The sequence below is a fragment of the Pyrus communis genome, chromosome 15 (genome assembly GCF_963583255.1).
Source record: "Pyrus communis chromosome 15, drPyrComm1.1, whole genome shotgun sequence".
NCBI classification, from domain to species: Eukaryota; Viridiplantae; Streptophyta; class Magnoliopsida; order Rosales; family Rosaceae; genus Pyrus; species Pyrus communis.
The window spans coordinates 3356430-3376248 of NC_084817.1; the positions used below are offsets into that span (position 1 = coordinate 3356430).

General features: G+C 37.4%; 2 protein-coding genes and 1 non-coding gene across 3 annotated transcripts; all 3 read left to right on the forward strand.

The window, feature by feature from the left end:
* Positions 1 to 6912: 6912 nt before the first annotated feature.
* On the forward strand, positions 6913 to 8579 carry LOC137717460 (probable CCR4-associated factor 1 homolog 7). The gene is made up of 2 exons (XM_068456843.1): positions 6913 to 7226; positions 7363 to 8579. The coding sequence occupies exon 2, from the start codon at positions 7531 to 7533 to the stop codon at positions 8350 to 8352; it is 822 nt and encodes a 273-aa protein (XP_068312944.1). The 5' UTR covers positions 6913 to 7226; positions 7363 to 7530; the 3' UTR covers positions 8353 to 8579.
* A 5027-nt stretch (positions 8580 to 13606) lies between these two features.
* Positions 13607 to 17167, forward strand: LOC137717682 (cytochrome b561, DM13 and DOMON domain-containing protein At5g54830-like). Its single transcript, XM_068457120.1, has one exon. It carries the CDS (start codon positions 13986 to 13988, stop codon positions 16713 to 16715), a length of 2730 nt encoding a protein of 909 aa, XP_068313221.1. The 5' UTR covers positions 13607 to 13985; the 3' UTR covers positions 16716 to 17167.
* An 870-nt stretch (positions 17168 to 18037) lies between these two features.
* TRNAF-GAA (transfer RNA phenylalanine (anticodon GAA)) lies at positions 18038 to 18110 on the forward strand. The gene has a single exon. It is a non-coding gene; the product is annotated as a tRNA-Phe (tRNA).
* The last annotated feature ends 1709 nt before the right edge of the window (positions 18111 to 19819 follow it).

Consider the following 19819-nt stretch of genomic DNA (forward strand, 5'->3'; position numbering starts at 1 on the left):
AGTTTCTAACTAAGTTTAGTATCCCGAGATATATTTGGTTATAAAGGGTCATATAATATAATATATATGCCTCACTTGAGAGAAAAATATAGTTAATAGAATATGCTAATATTTAATATATGTGATTGAATATGCTAAAGTATTAGTGTTCGACAGTTTTGTTTTGGAGTCTTTTGGAGCTTTGACCAATTCAAGATAATGATTACCTTGAGCATTTATAAACATATTATTATTAGATGATGCGTACCTATATATATATATATATACACACACATATTTAATTGGCCTCGAGTTTTCAATAAATATTTGACCCCAGAATTAGAAATCGATTAAATGGCTTGGATTGATGAACATATGTTTCTAAATAAAAATCCAAATATTTATCAAATTAGTGGACTGATGCGTAATTACATATATAAATATATATGTATACAAGAATATTAATTAACCTATAACCATGCATGATTCTTGTAATAGATTGACCGTCAAATAATTGAGAGACATCGCATATATTCATAAATAATTTTGCCGTTAATATAAAAATATATGTTAAATGTACTTATAACGGTATTTAATAGTTAGAAAAAAGAAAATTAAGACAAATTTCTTTTTAATTTTTAAGTTGTTAAAAAAAAAAGTAAATGGGTAAATGGGTATGCGTTTATGGGTATGGTTAACCGTTTATAAACGGTTATGGGTATGTGTATACATGTTTATGTAAATACCCAACGGAAAAACGGTTATGTGGGTAAAAGCTTAAACGGTTATGGGTAAATAATCGCAGTTACTCGACTGCCATAACCGTTGCCCATCCCTAGCCTTAAGCCACCACTATTCAAGGGACTGGCGCATGTGTTGTTGCGGTGGTGATAAACATCAAAATAATGGTTGATGACTTATGTGGCAATTTGACATTTTGCACAATATTTTGCTTCACCCAATTTGTTAAATAAAAATGTCATTTAATAATTTTTTTTTATCTTTTTATGGAGTCCATTCATTAAGGCAACCAATCAAATACTTTAAAAAACATAACATTTATTATATATTATATTAATCTATTAAAAAATCATTTAATAAATTTGACATATGCTGTCAAATTTGACAGCAAAAAGTTTTTCCTTCAAATGACTCAGCGTCGCATAAGAAATTGAAGGCTCAGTTAGAGAGGTTGCTGCCATTTTTTACTGTTGTATGCTTACGTGGCAGTTTTGACATATCCTTTGGAGATGCTCTGACACGCCTCGATCCTGATATTCCCCGAATACCAGGATAGACACGTGCTGACCGACACCCGAGAATGACGAAAGTCATTTATTGAATGCAAATACTGAGAAAAAGGAATAAATAAAAACTTATAAATATAATTATGAAGAATAAGCACTAAAGGAACGTGTTCAGAGCATACAACTAACTATAATACTAAAGGAAATAATATAAAATTGAATGAATAAAAGAATGGATCCTACACTGAGAGGACTCGAAGACGCCAATGCGGAAGTGCCTGGATGCAAGGTTTGTATGTCTCGATTCTAAGTCCTGAAGGGGGCGCAAAACAAATATGAGTGGACCAAATTGATATATATATATATATATATATATATATATAATAAAACAGTTATCAAAGTATTAACCCCCAGGTTTTATGAAAACACAATATATATCATGATAAACATAGGTTTTCTAAAACCTAGCATGTCGTGCAATGTCTCAAACCATAACTTGTATATATAATAATCACTAGTGAATGTCCAATAACCCTCAGGCCCTATGCCGACTCCCCGTTTCTGAGCAGACAGTCAGAGGAAAACACATTCTAAACCCCATGCCAGCTCCCTGTCCCTGTGCTAAATAGCCAGAGGAAACACACTTCAAACCCTATGCCAACACCAAATAATCTCCCGGAACGAACCAGAATCTATCCCCACGTCTCGTAGTGGAAAGGACCACTAGGTAAGTACAAAACCAGTGAACATACATATATGGAAAAATAACTTCATGGTATAAAGTCATCCAGTGAACATACATATATGGAAAAATAACTTCATGGTATAAAGTCATCCATCATCTATACTATAAAAAGGTGTTCTAAACATGTTCTAAATATCATATCCTCATTCATCGAATATTCTATAAGAACACGGGTTATAAGAAAAATAGTAGTAATTCAAAATAGCCTCAATAAACATGTTATCTCATAAAACGTTTCATAGAACATAATTGTTAAATCATGCTTTTCATGTATGCATTTCTACTAATAAAACATGCATTTTTAGAAGGGGTCCACTCATCGTACACCGTTGGTGCAAAGCCATACCAAAAAGGAATAATAGAATCACTGTTACTAATTGCACCTATTCACACAAAGGGTATATTCAGTCAAACTATACTCAAACAAATTAATTTGGAAAAACGGGCATCGAAAACAGGTACAGGATGTCGAAATTAGTTTATGAGGGTTTCAGACGAAAACTCGAAAAGTCAACCCAAAAAGTCAACGTTGACCATTGACCGGTCAAAGTTAAAGTCAATGCTGGCCATTGATCGAGTTAACGGTCAGACCGGATCAAAGGTATTGGGTTGGACCGATTTGGATCTAAGGGTTCAAAAGGTTTGGGCTTTAGGGATATGGGTTTAGGGTGTAGGGAATTAGGTAGGATGGGTTAGTGGGCTTAGGAAATGGGTTTTGGGAAGTGGGCTTAGGGTTTTAGGTGGGCTGGGTTTAGCTTTAGGAATTAGGCTTAGGGCTTTAAGGTGAACGGACCTAAGGCTCGACTTTTAATCAGCCCAAGGGCCTTAGCTTAAATAGGATTTTGGGTTGAGTTTTAGAAATAGGAAATTGGGTTGGGTTTAGGTTTCTAGGTAAAAGGGTTTAGGTTGGTTCCGAGTTGGGTCTAAAGGCCCATGGGTTTGGGTTCTCAAGGGTTTTGGGATGAGTTCAAAGGGTTAAAGGGTTGGGCTCGGCAAGAAAAGCCTAAACGCCAAGTGTGGTTGCTGCTCACCAGAGCTAAACGGAAGGGAAGGCTGGATTTATACCGGAAAGCTGAACAAACTTTAAACGTTAATAACTTTGTCAAAACTTAACGAAATCGAGTGATTCAAAAACAGAAATCATAGTTCTCGATGAAACGAAGATAATGGTACCTTGCACGACGTCTAACTCATCGTGGTTTGGCTGGAAAATGTCTCGAAAGTCACTGAGGTCGCCGGAAACTAGGTAAGATTCAAATGGATATAACTTCTTCAATACCCCATGAAATTAGGTGAAACAAAAAGGAAAGTTGTAGTATTTGACGAGATGAAGAGATTGATACCTTGCATGTTGGCCAACTCACCGTGGTTTGGCCAAAAATTGCCTCGAAAGGGGAGGTGCTAGCCGGAAAACTGAGGAAATGTCTCCAAGGTGGTTTCTTCATGGTTTGATGTCTAAAACGTGTACAAAAGTTTAGTCAACAACTAACGAAGAGGGAAAGATTAATTCAAAGGTCTAGAACCTTACTCTCACGCGGGGTAATCGATAACCAGTGTCGAACAAGGCAACTTAGCCGCGGTAAAGCAATTGCAGAGTTGAGAGATTGAAGTGAAAAAGTCTAATAAGAGGGATGAGGGACATCCTACAGGTAAAGGTGGCATCTGGTGGTCATCTCCAAAGCACCATCTCGGTGCTAGCCATGAAAGAAGGGAGAGAAGAGACTTGCGAGAGGGAGAGAACTGAGATAGAGAAAAGAGATAGAGTTGTGAGGAGTGAGGGAAAGAGAGAACTCGGGGAGAGAAGAGTGAGGACGAGAGAAAGGAGAGGGGATCGGGGAGAAACAAATCAGGGGTAGGCCCCTTGGGCACACCAATTAAGACCCAAAAACTAATTTTTAAAAGGAAAATATCCCCCCAAACTTTGTGAAAATACAAAAATACCCTTTTTGTTCCATAAATCTCGGGACAGGTTGTTACATGCTCTAAGGGTTACAATGATAAAGGGTGATGCATCCCACCATTTATCACACATACTCAGCTTTGAAGCCATATGATGTTTCACACACTTGGAATTGGACCAGTCCATATCAAAAGGTAGCTAATGTCTGTGATGACGTCAAGTAGTTGTTGGATTTTTTTTAGAAGTAAAAACTACTGGATCAGGTTTGGTGATTTAAAAAAAAAAAATAAAGTCATATATAATAGGAAAAAATATCGCGAAATCTAATATTTGTATAACATGTTTGGAGGGGATGAATACGGCTACCATAAAAATTTTAATTATAGCCATGCACTATTCATTTTAAACTATATTTTAAGTGCGCTACATTTAGGAATGGAGGCTAAATTTGGCACAAGCATTAGAAATGGTGACATCATTTGGACAATATCTTTATGCGAGATAGAATCTATCTTAATTAGGATAGTTTATTAACGTTTATAAAACAGTTATTCGTTTCACCAAAGCTCGTGCAAAATGCATTTAATACCAACCAAGACCCCACCACATCTACCATCTTGATCACCACCACCCATCATTGTCGTCATACCACCACCATCCCCTACTATTACCATCGTCAACACCAACCTCAGCCTAACCACCATCTTTGCCACCATTTTAAAATTCATCTTACAAAACATTATCACCAAACATAAACTAAGTATAAAATTTGAGATAAGAATTGATTGAAATTCAAAGCTCAAACTTTTTATTAGTTTAGACGGTGGGACACCCTATCAAATTAGACGTGCAAAAATGAAAGTGAGTCCCAACATTTAATTAAATAAAAGTGCTAGAGAATATCTAAATGACATCACTTTCACAAAGCAATCATCCAACTATATAAAGCTATGTGAGGACACCACGTTGTAAGATAAAAGAAACAAATATTTAGTATTTAATATTTAGGATATTTTATAACAAAAATATAAAAAAGAAAGAAATCAGAAAGCTTACAAATAGAAGGAGTAATGAAATGAAATCAGATTAACTAGTTCGTTAGTCAATATAATATTTAAGTATTTGATCCCATTTTTTATAAATACACGTGTTCAATTATTTACATGTAAGCAAACTGCACAAAAAATTAAAGAGTGAATCAATTATTTTACATATATATATTTTTAACAAACGATATTATTTACTAGCTGAAAGGAGGTGAGCTTAACTTCACAATGAGATAACAATAATGTAGTTCAAATTTGTCTTTAACGATAATCAAACCTAAAACTTTTAACTTACAAGTGAAAACTAAACTGTAGTATTAAGTGACTATACATATTTTAATAAACGCACTAAATTCAATAATTAAAATAATTACCGTTCATGTATAATTTGCAAAGTGATAAAATAATAAAAAGGTTACAAGTGGCAGCTTCTACAGAATTGGGTTCGCTACATGGACCCATGTTAGGACGAGCTTCATTTGGTTCTTGTCTTTCAACTTGGTCGCACAGTCCCGGTTTATGAGAGATTTTTTAATGTGATCGAATCATAAAATGGTACATCATATATTATTATATAAATGGTAGAACATGTCTATTAAAAATCTAATAACTTAAAAAAAAATTTCTCATATTATATGAAAATATCAAATATGTAATATACTACCTGTATTCTAGTCACATTAAAAAATTTATCCCAATTTAAGACATCGAGCTGTGGACCTTTAACAAAAGCCCAACAAGTTTACATTTTGCACACACAACTTGCACTTAATTTTAATTTGAGTCATTTCGTTGTCGCCCTATTAAAATTTGGTGGTCCAAAAATCTTGGGTTGAGGATGAATAAGATAGGACTTCAACGAGTTTACGGGTGACTGAGTCATTCCGGTAGCCGGTGGCCTATCAAGTTTGACTATATTGACCCTTGTGTAGATAAAATTGTTCCAGAAGCTGGTATAAAATTACGGTTTAATATTGTTCTTTTTCACTTGTAAAGAGAAGATTTATGGTTCAATTTCTATCAATGGTACGTGTCATATTTACTATGACTAACTCACTATGTGATTTAGTTGAAACTCTATAATATCGTTGTATTACAAACAAAAAACATTGTACACTATAAGAAACGTAAGTCGCCACTGGCCAATAAAACGCACCGTGTGTACAAATACCCTTAATTTATTGGAAAAATATCAGTAATAGTTGGAAATCTTGCCCATCTCACTCAAGGAAGTGTTTGTTTCCATATCTTGGGTGCTTGCTCCGATTGTCGACCCACCATGCCAGCATCGTTGTTTTTTGGCCTTTGGTTGCCCAAAATTGAAACCAAGTCCTCCCCAATAAACGAGAAGAGAGTCATAGAGAGTGAGAAGAGGGAGGAAGATGACAAGAAAAAACAAGAAAGAAAGTTAACTAATTATTAACCGTTCGATTTTCGATTCAACATACAAGATTGAAGGATTCGGATTGAAGATCCTATTCCCACTAGAACTATACTTCGTTGCTAAAAGAGAGCAATAAGTGATGCTGAAAAACAAACAAATGGACATGTGTTTGAATAATTAAAAACTATGATTGGGCACTTATTCATTTATAATTCGATTTCAGCATGACTCGTTACTTCTCTCCGAGCAGCGAAGCATGATTCTTCCCACCATATAGATACATGATAAGATTTGTGCTAAAATCTTCTTTCTCTTAGTGTACATAATATCGTTTGTTTGAGGAAAAAAAAAAAAGATTTGTGCTACAAATAATTGTATATTTTAAGTAGTAAAACAAATGGAGTTTTAACGAAATACTCCCGATACTGTTTACTTTTAACGAAAAACCACATTTTTACATTTATGTAGTACTATTCATTACACCTTTATTGATCTTTTTTAATTAAATTTTTTTTTTTTTTAATTTTTCATTAATTTTCCTTGAAACAAAATATGAGCCCTATAAATATTATCTTCATATGTTCCATTGCTAAAGTAAAGCATATAACAAAAGGCAAATTTGATCCTCGACAAGCAAAAAGGGCAAAACGCAGTCGTCTCAAATGATTGTGAGTCTGAGAGGCGAAACTCCAGCGATTTGTTACCTTCATCCATTTCTTGGCGACTTCACTTTCTCTTTCGGCTGCCTTGAGTCGTTAAGAACCCACCATAGTAAAGATCTCCAAACCACGTTCTTCCGCCCCCAACCCCCTTCTCTCTCTCCTCTCCCGCTCCGTTGACCTAGAACATCCGCCCGGAGAACACCAAATCACTATCTCCAAGTCCCAGATCCGTTCGTCTCCAGCCCCAATTCCACAAGTCAAAGGTCAGATCTTTCACCCCAATCGCAGTGTCTTCCCCAATCGATATGCTTTCTAGGGTTATTACTAGTACTGTTTTATGCAGTTAAGTACTGTTAATCCTTCGTCGTTTGATGGTTTTCGTGTTATTTTTTGTGTCAGATCTGAGAAGATCCAGTTCAGGTTCTGGTTGACTGATTGATTGATAATTATTTGCTGCATCCTGTTGGGGGTTTTGGTTTTCGGGGGTTCTGGAACGCTTTGGCCACTGTTTGTAGATCTGGGTTTAATAGTATTCGTCCTTCTGTTGCTTGATTTGGTAAATTGGAAATGTCGATTTTACCGAAGGGGGATTCGATTGAAATCCGAGAGGTGTGGAACGATAATCTCGATGAAGAGTTTGCTCTGATTCGTGATATTGTTTTGAAGTATCCGTATGTGGCTATGGATACTGAGTTTCCGGGCGTGGTTCTTCGCCCGGTGGGGGATTTTAAGAACATCAATGAGTTTAACTACAAGACTCTGAAGGACAATGTTGATATGTTGAAATTGATTCAGTTGGGTCTCACTTTCTTTGATGAGAACGGCAACCTTCCCACTCTGTCGACCGAGAACCAGTACATTTGGCAATTTAACTTTCGCGAGTTCAACGTGAGCGAAGACATATATGCGAGCGATTCGATTGAGTTGTTGCGTCAGTGTGGGATTGATTTCAAGAAGAACAATGAGAAGGGGATTGATGTGAATCGGTTCGGCGAGCTTTTGATGTCTTCAGGGCTTGTATTGAGCGACAATGTGTATTGGGTTACGTTCCATAGTGGGTACGACTTTGGATACTTGCTTAAGTTGTTGACTTGTCGGAGTTTGCCTGACACCCAGACGGAGTTCTTTAATCTGATCAAGGTTTATTTCCCAGTGTTGTATGATATCAAGCATCTGATGAAGTTCTGCAACAGCCTTCACGGTGGCTTAAACAAGCTTGCAGAACTGTTGGAAGTGGAACGAGTTGGTGTGTGCCATCAAGCAGGCTCCGACAGTCTGCTTACAGCATGTACATTTAGGAAGTTGAGGGATACTTTCTTCAGTGGCTCAGCGGAGAAGTACTCCGGTGTGTTGTATGGTCTCGGCGTTGAGAGTGGACAGAGTAGCTAATTGAAAGAAAGTAGTTGTCGAAAGATTGATGAATATTTGTAGACTATTTAAGTGCGAGACACGTAGTTTCGCTGTACACTTCGCAAAAGAATTGTTGTTGTAGTTTTAACTTCTGCTCTTTGCTTTGCTTGTTACTGAAACCTTAACTGGTTCTCTGCAGCTTTGAGTTTCTTGTATATTATTGCAGTTAGTGTTTCAATAAAAGTTTATGAAGTTTCCCTTCTCCTCGCTACATTTACTTTCGAGCTCCATCGTAACATATTGTATGAAAGTTGCAGTTCTTTGGTTGCTTACACATATACAGGATGTTGTTTTTCGATCAATCGTCACTAGTTCTGCATCAGCGTTCGTGGTTCTTGTCCAAGCGATGTTTATTGTACACAGTGTTGTTGTTTTGCAGTTGGAGATTCTTTCCTTTCATTTGCCGAAGATTGTTCTGTCAAGCCATTTCGTTTCATGCGTGTCATTTTCTTCAGTGTTAGTGACAGTGGGCGGGAATGGGAAGAAGCCTGCAGATACAGCGTGCTTGCGAAAGGAACCAGCTCGAACATCGACTCTCGGCGTCGGCTGTGCTATTTTTTACTTGTCATCTAAGTAATCGCAGGGTGTTTGAGTTGATATTCTTGGTGCATTTTCAAGGAAGATTTTTATTTTCATGCCTAAGATTGGCATCTTAACTTCCAAAGTTCCAAACAACTCAAGATTTCAGGACTTTGTATATATCAACAAGACTACCTTTTCACATTTCGTTAGTAATATGTAATAATGCTAGTTATATCATATTTGATCGAAACATTTTAGAATCTGGGAGTATTTATCAAATGTAGCAAAAAATTAACTCTTAATTTTAAAAATGTCATTTTTTATAAAAAATTTCAAATATATTCAAGATTTCGCTTAGATAGACACAAATACCCTTAAATTTAACAATTAAATAAATTAAAAGCTTTTTAGCTATTATTGCCTCAAGCTCCGGTCCAACTTCACCTTCGCTTCTACACTCCACCACCACAACCTTATCCCCTTCGACCCCCTCATCACTGACATTGAGCGCCGATGCGGTTATCGCAAGTGGGAGCATCATAATTTCAATCATGCCTTCAACGCTTTTTTTCTTACTAATATCATTTTTAGTTTTAAATATAAAAAACAAAGTTAATCCACATATCGTTATATGATTGTATTTGTGAGACCCATGTGACGCCACATCATCACACTAACAAAGCAATTGACATATTTTTCATAAAAAAAACTAAAATGATCACGATCGACAAATTCAAATAAAGATTAAAATGATTCACGATAGACAAATTCAATAACACTACTATTGATTATCATTAATAGTTAAGGACCAGATTAAAGAGTTATGTCAATATCACAAATCATTTTGGCTAAAACGCCTATAATTTATTTGATTGTTAAATTTGAGGGTATTTGTGTCTATTTAGGTGGAATTTTAGATATATTTGACATATTTTATACAAGTGACATTTTTAAAATTAAGGGTTACTTTTTGGCTATATTTGATAAATACTCAGAATATAATCTGGCACTCAAATCTAATGTTAGTCTTATCGCATTTTATCTTTAGTATGAGATGTGATCCCTTTTGTGATATCCCGTCCCCAAAATTATTATTTTTATTTTATTCTTGACGTATTTCAAAGATTTGATTGGAACTAGTTCGTTAATTCTCCAAATTTGAGAAAAACAAAGTGAGGGGTACTTTAGTCAATTCAAATTTTCTCGACCTTTTTGGTCAACTCTTGAATTGGATAGGTAGAGTTCGATTCCATGAGCGCGTATGCATAAACGGACCTTATTTCCGAGTCAGAATGGAGAAGTTAGAGTCGTTTGAAGTTGGTGGCATTTTGGTAATTTTACCAAAATGCTATAAATAGAGTGAAACCTCTAGAAAAGGGAGAGATTTGGACCGATTAACCCACAAACTTGACCCGCTTGTATCTTCTTCATCCGAGCTCCGTTTTGGGTGATCTTGGTGTCCATGGGAAGCTCTTGACGAACCCTACATCTCTATGGTGTTAGATTTTCCAATTTCTTTTCCATATTTGCAGTTCGAAGCCACAAAGCCCACAACTTTTTCGGTGGTTTTATCATTTTTCCCGTGATTCTGGCAACCCTTTCCTTCGAGTGAGGTATGAAACTTCATCTACTCTTCATAATCTTCAAGTTGGTTTGCTTAGTTTGTGCTTTCGTATTCATTTTAGAGTTGGGTGTTTAGAACCTTAGAAATCCGGTTCTTCTCCGGTGAATTTGGACGGTTTCCGGTTAGAAATTACCGTCAGCCTAGTTGTGAAAAGTGTTTCCCTTGTTGAGCTCTAGCTACCACATAAATTTGAGCTCATCTAGTTAATGTTGAAAATTCGGGGTTTCTAAACCATCCATCTTGACTACCACCGTGTGTGGCGGTATGTGGGATCATTCATGAGTGTTGTCTAGGTTCCAAATACCTTTTAGCGACCAAGTGAACCTATATGAAGCTCGGTTTCCCAAAATTCAATTGTTTGGTGTGGTGATCAATTTGGACCATCACTTGTTTATGTGATTGACGATAATCCAACCGTTAGATCATAATGAAATTTTAGTATGTTATTCTAGAAACATAATGTGGACTTTCGGAAGTTATGGATCATAAATCTGATGTGCGGATCTTCAAGATCAAATTACGTAGAGTGGTGGACCCTATCGTTGACCGAGAGTTGTATTGTTGTCAACATGTCTCGTTACGTTCTAAATAATAAAATTAGTATCATGGGAGACTTAAGTGAAGTCTAGTGGCCTACATTGGTTAGAGAGTGACTTAACATATGTGATATGGTTATTACCTTGATTTCTTATATTGGTATCATCTGTGAATATGACTTGGTTTTATAATGTGATTTCTATTGAAATGTGATTATATATATATATATATATTTATGTATGTATATATTTAGCCATAGACCTATGTTTATTAAACATGATTTAGCTTGTGTACTGATGATGATCGTGATATGTGTTTTAACGTGCATATTTGAAAGGTGGTTGATTTGCATAGATGGTATGATATGATGAAATGAGAGTGACTTTAATATACGTGAATATGAATTGGTTTTATAATTATGTTTCCTATAAATTGTTAATTTTTATATTTAGCCATCGAGGTAGTTTTATGAAGTGGAATTTGACGTGCATATTGGAAATATGGTTTGTTTTGTATGATTGGCTTGATTTGATGAAAGGTGAGGGCTAGTGATGGACCGTTAACCCATTGTCATGGGGTTTGTTGCTTCGAAATGTGTTTCAGGCCTCGTTTCATTATTTCATTTCTTGTTTCATTGAGCCTTTCTAACTTGAGTAACTTGATTCATGTGTTGTTTTATTGATTGGTTGTTATACATTGTACTCTGCAATTCCGTTGAGTGATGGTCCGGAATCCTCCCTACTCCACTCCATGATTCCGTTGAGTGATGGACCATAATCTTTCTTACTCCACGATTCCGATGAGTGATGGTCCGAGATCGTATCCACCTTGGGTTTCATTGAGTTTGGATTGAGATGACTTCAAAGATGTAGGCTTCGGCCGAACTGTATCGCTCTAACCTTACTTTTCATTGTGTGTATGATAATATGGTTGTGATATGTTGTGATTGTTCCAGGCAAACCGTTGGATGTTTGGGTGACTCCCTTAGAGTTTTCAAAAGTTTGGTATTGATTTCTTATGAATGATTTATATTCAAGGTTTATAATTTGTGATTGATGACTGGTTTTATTATTGTATCACATGCTTATATTATTGTCACTCACTTGAGCCTCGCAGCTTATGTGAATACCTGATTTGCCAGTGCACCAATCCCATAATGTAGGCATTGACTTTACATATGACATGTCTGGGTAGATTATGAGAAACCGCTTGATATTTTGGTTCCGTTTAGTGGTCCAGAACCCGATGTTGTTAGATTCCATTGAGTGGTCCGTAATCCTTACTCTTGTTCATTCCGTAGAGGTGATCTTAGAATCCTAAATTCGAGTGGATGGGAATTACCCACAATAGATATTGTGAAAATAAATTAGAATTACCATGTTTATTACTCATAATCCAAGTGGGGAATAATATAGAGTTTCTTGGTTAATTTGTGAAATGTTTTGTTATCGCATTGCTTGATGAACGTGATTAAATGCTAAGATTGTACATCTTGATTCACGAATTGATTAATTGACGGGATTGTGGAGTGATGTTGGATATGAGTGTTGTTATTATGATCATTTTAGTTGATTAATATTTATGGAGAATAATGTTATGCTTTGTTAATTCTTTAATATGTTACACGTTATGAAATGTGATTTTATGTGGGATCGTGATGATTTATGTGATGGATGAAGTGGAAATGTTATTCGTCTTGTGGAATTATTATGTTGGATATTATTGTTATTGTTATGACTGACTTGTTGATAAATATTGCGAGAGAATATGATTGTGCTTCGTCGTTTGTTCTTTGAAAGATTGCATGATATTCATTGTGATATTTTGTTGGGACATAATGACTTATGTGATGAATATTCGAATGAACTGAAGTAATGAACTACGAATGACTTGATCCCTATTTAGGGTATGTAGGCAATTTAACGAGTTTGTTAGATGCAGCCATAAAGTCTACGAAGAATAATTGTGCAGTCGGATCTTAAGTTATGTTTTACCTTTTTTCGGAGGCGAGGTATGTAAGAGATGAGTATTTGGTGACGTTACGTGTCAATCATGAACGTTTGTTAGGATCGAGGCGTGATCCCGTTTGTTTGGTACTTACCCTCCCATGTTTCATATATTTTATAGGCGGACTCACATAAATTTTTTTTCGTATTAATATTATTTCATGTGATAAACACATATTATATCACAACAATTAATAATTTAAATATGATATCCGACGTAATTGCATATTTGAACAACATTTGGATAAGGTAACCATCGCCATAAATAATTAGGTTTTATATTGTTGAAAATTAGTTTTTCCATTTCCTATACTTCTTCAAAACTGTCACAAAGATTCTCTCTCGAATTAAATTTTGTGCCGGCGTAGGTTGACATCAGGTAGGAGGAACGAGTTAAATACCAACATTACCATAAAAAACGCAAAACAAAAATTTTAAAAACGAGAAAAACACCCTGGCTCTTGTTTTTGAATTCAAAAACAAAAATAATAAGAATCTAAAAATTGGTCATTGGAAATTGAAGTCGAACTTAAAAAATCCCAATAAAAAAAAGGTTGAAATCAAAATTGTTCTTCCCCAAAATACTAAAATTCCAATCGAGCCCCGGACTGAGAGAACGTGGCGAAGCGCTTTTTCAAAAAGTTGCACGCACGTCGAACTTGGTCTCCTCTTCCTTCTCCGTCACCCCATTTCCTCTCTCTCTCTCTCTCTCTCTCTCTCTCTCTCTCTCCCCCCAAAGCACACGGCGGAGCTAATCGACGGTGAGCATCACCACCGTGCACCACCAGGTGATTTTATCATTCCCTCCGCCCTCTCTCTCATTTCAGTTTTTAGAATACACATTACATAATACAACCAGTGATTCGGATCCAAAACCCACGAACCCATCAAAGATCCGATTAGATCCGGATCTCGCACCCCTCATGCCTCGCAAACCCAATTTCCTAAGGTTTCTCTCCGTCCTCCTCCTCCTCCTCGCACTCTGCCATGCCGATCCGGTCAGTTCCGATTGCCCCAAAACCAGCCCCGTCGTCAACTCGGAATCCGAATTCAAAATGCTCCAGCACCAGCTCCGCGGATCGATTCGTATAATCGATGATTGCTCCTTCAAGGTCTCAGATTTCGACATGCTCCCCGGCTCCGACGTCCACTGGTGGGCCGCCGCCGGCCCTGATTTTACTAATTTGACCGCCGGCTTCGTCGTCTCCGATCAGAAGCTCAACGAGACGTACAAAAGCGACAGCTTTATCGTGCGCTTGAAGGACAATGTCACCTGGGATCAGATCCAAGTCCTCGCCGTGTGGGACCTCCCCACCGCCTCCGACTTCGGGCACGTAATTCTCGGGGATTTCAAAAACGGGTCGTCTGGTTCGGCTCCTTCCCCGTCGCCGTCTAGTGGAACCAATTCAGGGAACGAAACGGGTCGTGTTCGGATTCATACTGAGCCGACTATGCTGGAAAATTGCAAGGTTTTGTCGAAGAATTATAGGGTTCGATGGACGTTGAGTGCTGAAGAGAATCTGATCGATATCGGATTGGAGGCCGCCACCGGGACCATGAATTACATGGCTTTCGGGTGGGCCAACCCGAATTCGACTTCCGAGCTCATGCTCGGAGCTGATGTCGCCGTCGCGGGGTTCAAAGAGGATGGCATGGCGTTTGTGAACGATTTTTACATCACAAAGTACAGTGAGTGCACCTTGTACAAGGACGGCGAGGTGAAGGGGGTTTGCCCCGATACCAGATACGAAGGGTCCGGCCCGAATGGTGGCGAGGTGAACAATACCAAATTGGTTTACGGGCAGAGGAGGGATGCCGTGTCGTTTATTAGGTACCAGAGGCCGTTGGTTTCCAATGACAAGAAGTACGATTTGGCGGTGAATTATACGGAGAAGATGAAGGTCATTTGGGCATTAGGGCCGATTAGGCCACCAGATCTTCTTCAGCCGTACTATCTTCCCCAGAACCATGGTGGACCGAAGAGTGTGGTTTTCGGTCATTTGGTGCTGAATGTTTCTGAAAATGTGAATGACTGTTTGGGCCCTTTAGATGCAGATGAAAAGGAGGATCAGCATCTGATTATTGCCGATGCCAAGGCCCCGCTCGTAGTTACTTCCGGCCCAGCGTTACATTATCCAGACCCGCCAAACCCTTCAAAGGTTTTGTACATTAACAAGAAAGAGGCTCCGATGTTGAGAGTGGAAAGAGGGGTGCCCGTCAAGTTTTCAATACAAGCAGGGCATGATGTCGCGATGTACATCACTTCCGACCCACTTGGTGGGAATGCTACACTAAGGAATTCTACCGAGACTATTTATGCAGGAGGGCCTGAAGCTCAAGGAGTTCAAGCCAAACCTATGGAATTGGTTTGGGCACCGGATAGGAATACCCCGGACCAAGTATACTATCAATCTCTTTATGAGCAGAAAATGGGTTGGAAAGTGCAGGTGGTTGACGGAGGTCTGCCTGATATGTATAATAACAGTGTCGTTTTGGATGATCAGCAAGTTACCTTGTTTTGGACATTGTCAGAACACTCAATATCTATTGCAGTTCGTGGTGAGAAGAAGAGCGGTTTTTTGGCAATAGGGTTTGGCAGAGGAATGGTGAACAGCTATTCCTATGTGGGTTGGATTGATAATATTGGTAAAGGGCGGGTAAACACTTACTGGATTGATGGAAGGGATGCTTCGAGTATACATCCAACAACTGAGAATTTGACTTATGTGAGGTGCAAGTCAGAAAATGGCATCATTACATTCGAGTTCAGTCGTCCTTTGAAACCGTTGTGTGGTAAGAGTGATAAACCGGAGTGTAAAAACATAATTGATCCCACTACTCCGCTTAAAGTTGTTTGGGCAATGGGTACTGCATGGACAGATGAGAATCTAAGTGAACAAAACATGCATTTTGTTACGAGCAGTAGGCCTATTAGGGTGCTGCTTATGCGTGGTTCTGCAGAGGCAGAGCAGGATTTACAGCCGGTATTAGCTGTACATGGATTTATGATGTTTCTTGCTTGGGGTATCTTGCTTCCTGGTGGAATACTGTCGGCTAGATACTTGAAACATGTTAAGGGTGATGGTTGGTTCAAGCTTCATGTTTACTTGCAGTACTCAGGTTTGGCAATCATCCTACTTGCTGTTCTTTTTGCTGTTGCTGAGCTTAGGGGTTTCTTTGTCAGCTCATTACATGTTAAGTTTGGGATGGCTGCGTTGTTTTTGGTCTGTATACAACCTGTGAATGCATACGTAAGGCCCAAAAGACCGGCTCATGGAGAGGAGGTTTCCTCTAAAAGGATTCTCTGGGAGTACTTTCATGTGATCGGTGGGAGATGCGCCTTTGTTTTAGGAATTGCAGCACTTTTCAGTGGAATGAAGCATTTAGGAGATAGATATGACGCCGAAAATGTTCACGGACTTACTTGGGCGTTGATAATTTGGTTCTTGATGGGTGCATTGATCGTTTTGTATCTGGAATACCGTGAAAAACAACAAAGGAGGGATAGAAGTTTTGGAAGAAGCAATTGGGTGCTGGGGAACCTTGAGGAAGATGACTCTGTTGATCTGTTGAGCCCGAACGGAATACACTTAGAGAAAGATTCGCAAACATCAGGAAGAATGGAAGTTCAATTAGAGCCTCTGAACAGATAGATAGGTAGATATTGTTGTTCTTTGATAAGAATTACTCTTTTTCACCAATTTTGAGAGTGTTCTCACATCATATGGGGAATCGAAGGCCTGTTTTCGCGCTGATCACCTTATTCGGCTGCAAGCATTCATCCCGAAGAAGGATATTCACCCCATGGGATGCAGTTTGTATACTTTATACATCTTTTTACTCAGTGGAAGGTTATATCATACCCATCATTTTATTATGTTGCCTTCTTATCAAACAAGAGCAGAGTCGGGTTGCGGCGGACATTAGGTTAGGACTTCTAGCGTAGATTTGCGATAGTATTTTTCATGCTTTTGGAAAGAACAAGGAAGAGTTGCTTTAGGAAAAATGGAAGTGGTATATTTCTTTTCTTGTAAAGTATCGTTCGACTAATGTTTTTCACTCACTTTTAAGTCTATATATTCCGACATACATCAGATGTTTTTCATCTTATGTTGTTTCTTTTGTCTTACGTTTGAGTTTGTTTCTTTTGCTGGACCTGATTCTGCTACATCTGAAAATTTTCTGTTGTGCATTTTTAGTGTATGATTCGATCTGCTTAACTTGATTCTACTTTGGTTGAAAAGGGGTGGAATTTTTTGGCGAAATTCCCATAACCAAACTGATTCCACCCCTTGTTGAAATGTGTCTTTTAATAGATTTTCGAGACAAGTAATGCAAAACAGACTTAACTCTTTAAATCAAATTTGTAAATCATATGATGTTTGGACGAGTGATTTAGCCTTGCTTTTTTTGGCGAAATTCCCATAACCTAACTGATTCCACCCCTTGTTGAAATGTGTCTTTTAATAGATTTTTGAGACAAGTAATGCTAAACAGACTAACTCTTTAAATCAAATTTGTAAATCATATGATGTTTGGACAAGTGACTTAGCTTTGCCTTGAGAGTTGTTAAGGTGCAGACCGAGTGAATCTAATCCAAATTTTGCATTGGGTCGGAGTCGACCATGGTCTAAGGGTGATTCCGCCCTTATGAGTTACAATACATACAATCGAACAATGGAATTATCCAAACCCCTCTCCCTTATCACCACTTAGACCAACTTAAGGGCTTAAATTTACCCACTATTCACTTAAATATATATATATTTTTTGTCAAAGGATAAATGTTGTTAAATTAGATGTAAGATTAGTTACAATGGAGTTCGAACTATGCACCGTTATGCAAGAGCTCAACTTCTTTCCATCACTGTAGTAAAAGGCACTTGCAAATATTTTGATTATTTATGTTTTAGGTTTCTCATCGTCCCCTCTGAAAATATAAATATATAATTATGTAACCCAATCAGTATCACTTGCGGGGATAGCTCAGTTGGGAGAGCGTCAGACTGAAGATCTGAAGGTCAGGTGTTCGATCCACCTTCACCGCATGCTTCCTTTTTTTATTTATTCCACTTTATATTCACGTGGTGGCCTTTTTGCTTGCTTATTTTAGCCAGACATCTTCGTATGGGCTTCTACGTTGGGACCTGGGCTTTTCACCTTTTTATATTTTAATTTCTTAATTATTTTTCTTAGTTATTTTCGAATTTTATTATTTTTTTTCTATTTATGTCAAATTAAAAAAAAAAAGGTTTAATATGATAAAATTCCAAAACGGATTTATGGGCATATGCCGTAACCCGATTGTCCTTTGTTGCTCAACATGTACCGCCTCTGCATCGGATGGGCAATTTGAAGATAAGCACTAATAAATTTTAGGATATTTGTGAGATGGACCTTGAAGTTTTAAGTATTTTGCATATGTCCATAATGCTTCATCTTTTGTTGCTAAGATATACTACTTCATTTTCTCTGTCATTTTTGTACTTGTTTTATTTGGGTTGTGAGTGAAATTCCCATGACGAAGTTCTTTCTTGGGTGTGAAGTCTAATATTCTCTTACTCACCACATCTACATAGATCCTTCAAATTTTGTTGACAATGATAAATTGCATTTCACAATTTAGAAAGTAATGATTTAACTTCTCAGTTGAATAAGCAAACTTGAAAACGACATAGTTTCTGTATAATGGTACTTAGATATTTTGGAATCATTGGTAATTATTTTTTCATCTCATTTGGTCATCCTTGACATGAGGTTTTTTCGATCAAGATGGGTCAATAGTGTTTTGTCAATGTCACTAGCATCATGTTTGACACGAAATGCGTCTTGTCGTATATACTTTGAATTGTTTCGCACGTGATTTAGATAAATTCACGTGTCATGTTGAAATGATAAAAGTTAATGATATAAATTGCATAACGCTTCGTTTAAATATAACAGACAAAACAATATTATGATTTTTTGATCATTACTGTTATGTAATATTTAACACTTAACAAAATATTTTCTACACAATTTATGGGCTAAAAGTCAAATTTTTTAGTCCGGAAAATTTAGCTTTTAACCCAGAAACAGTTTTTTTGCTCCAACCCTTATGGGCTAAAATTTTGCCCTGAGATTATTGAAGAATGAATTTAGGCTAATTTTTTTCTTAAATTAACTTTAAAAAAAATAATTACGTAGACTATCGTAAATTAATTTTATGAACATTTTAATCTAAAAATATTTAAATTCCGATAAATATTGAAAAATCACTAAATCTTTCCACAAAGCAAGCCTTCAAAATTTTAAATTATTTTAGCCATTAGATTTAAATTTGGGCTGTTAGATCTTTTTTTTACCGTTAGAGTTGATTATATTCGATCTTAGCCGTTGGATTCACTGTATTTTAAAATAACATAAAAAAAAAAATTGAATCTGGATTGTTGGATCAACCAACGGTCCAATAATGCCAATCGTTCAATGAACAAAAGAGCCGTTAGGCTCATAATTGCTTTCGACAGCGGCCCTGACAGTGGGTCCCACACTGTCGGGCGCTAAAGGCTAACGCCCGGGTGGGGAGTGTGGCGTGAGTGACCGAGCCGAGCGTGGGTTGGGAAAGGGAGAGTCCACGTGTTTCTGGGCTATTTCTTGGGGGGAATTTGGCCCTCATTTGGCATTTGGTTTTTAGCCCAAAAATTTAGCTTGGGTTGGGTTTCGAGCGGAATAGGAGAGAAATTTGGCATTTAGCCCATGGTTGGAGAGAGTCTTAGAG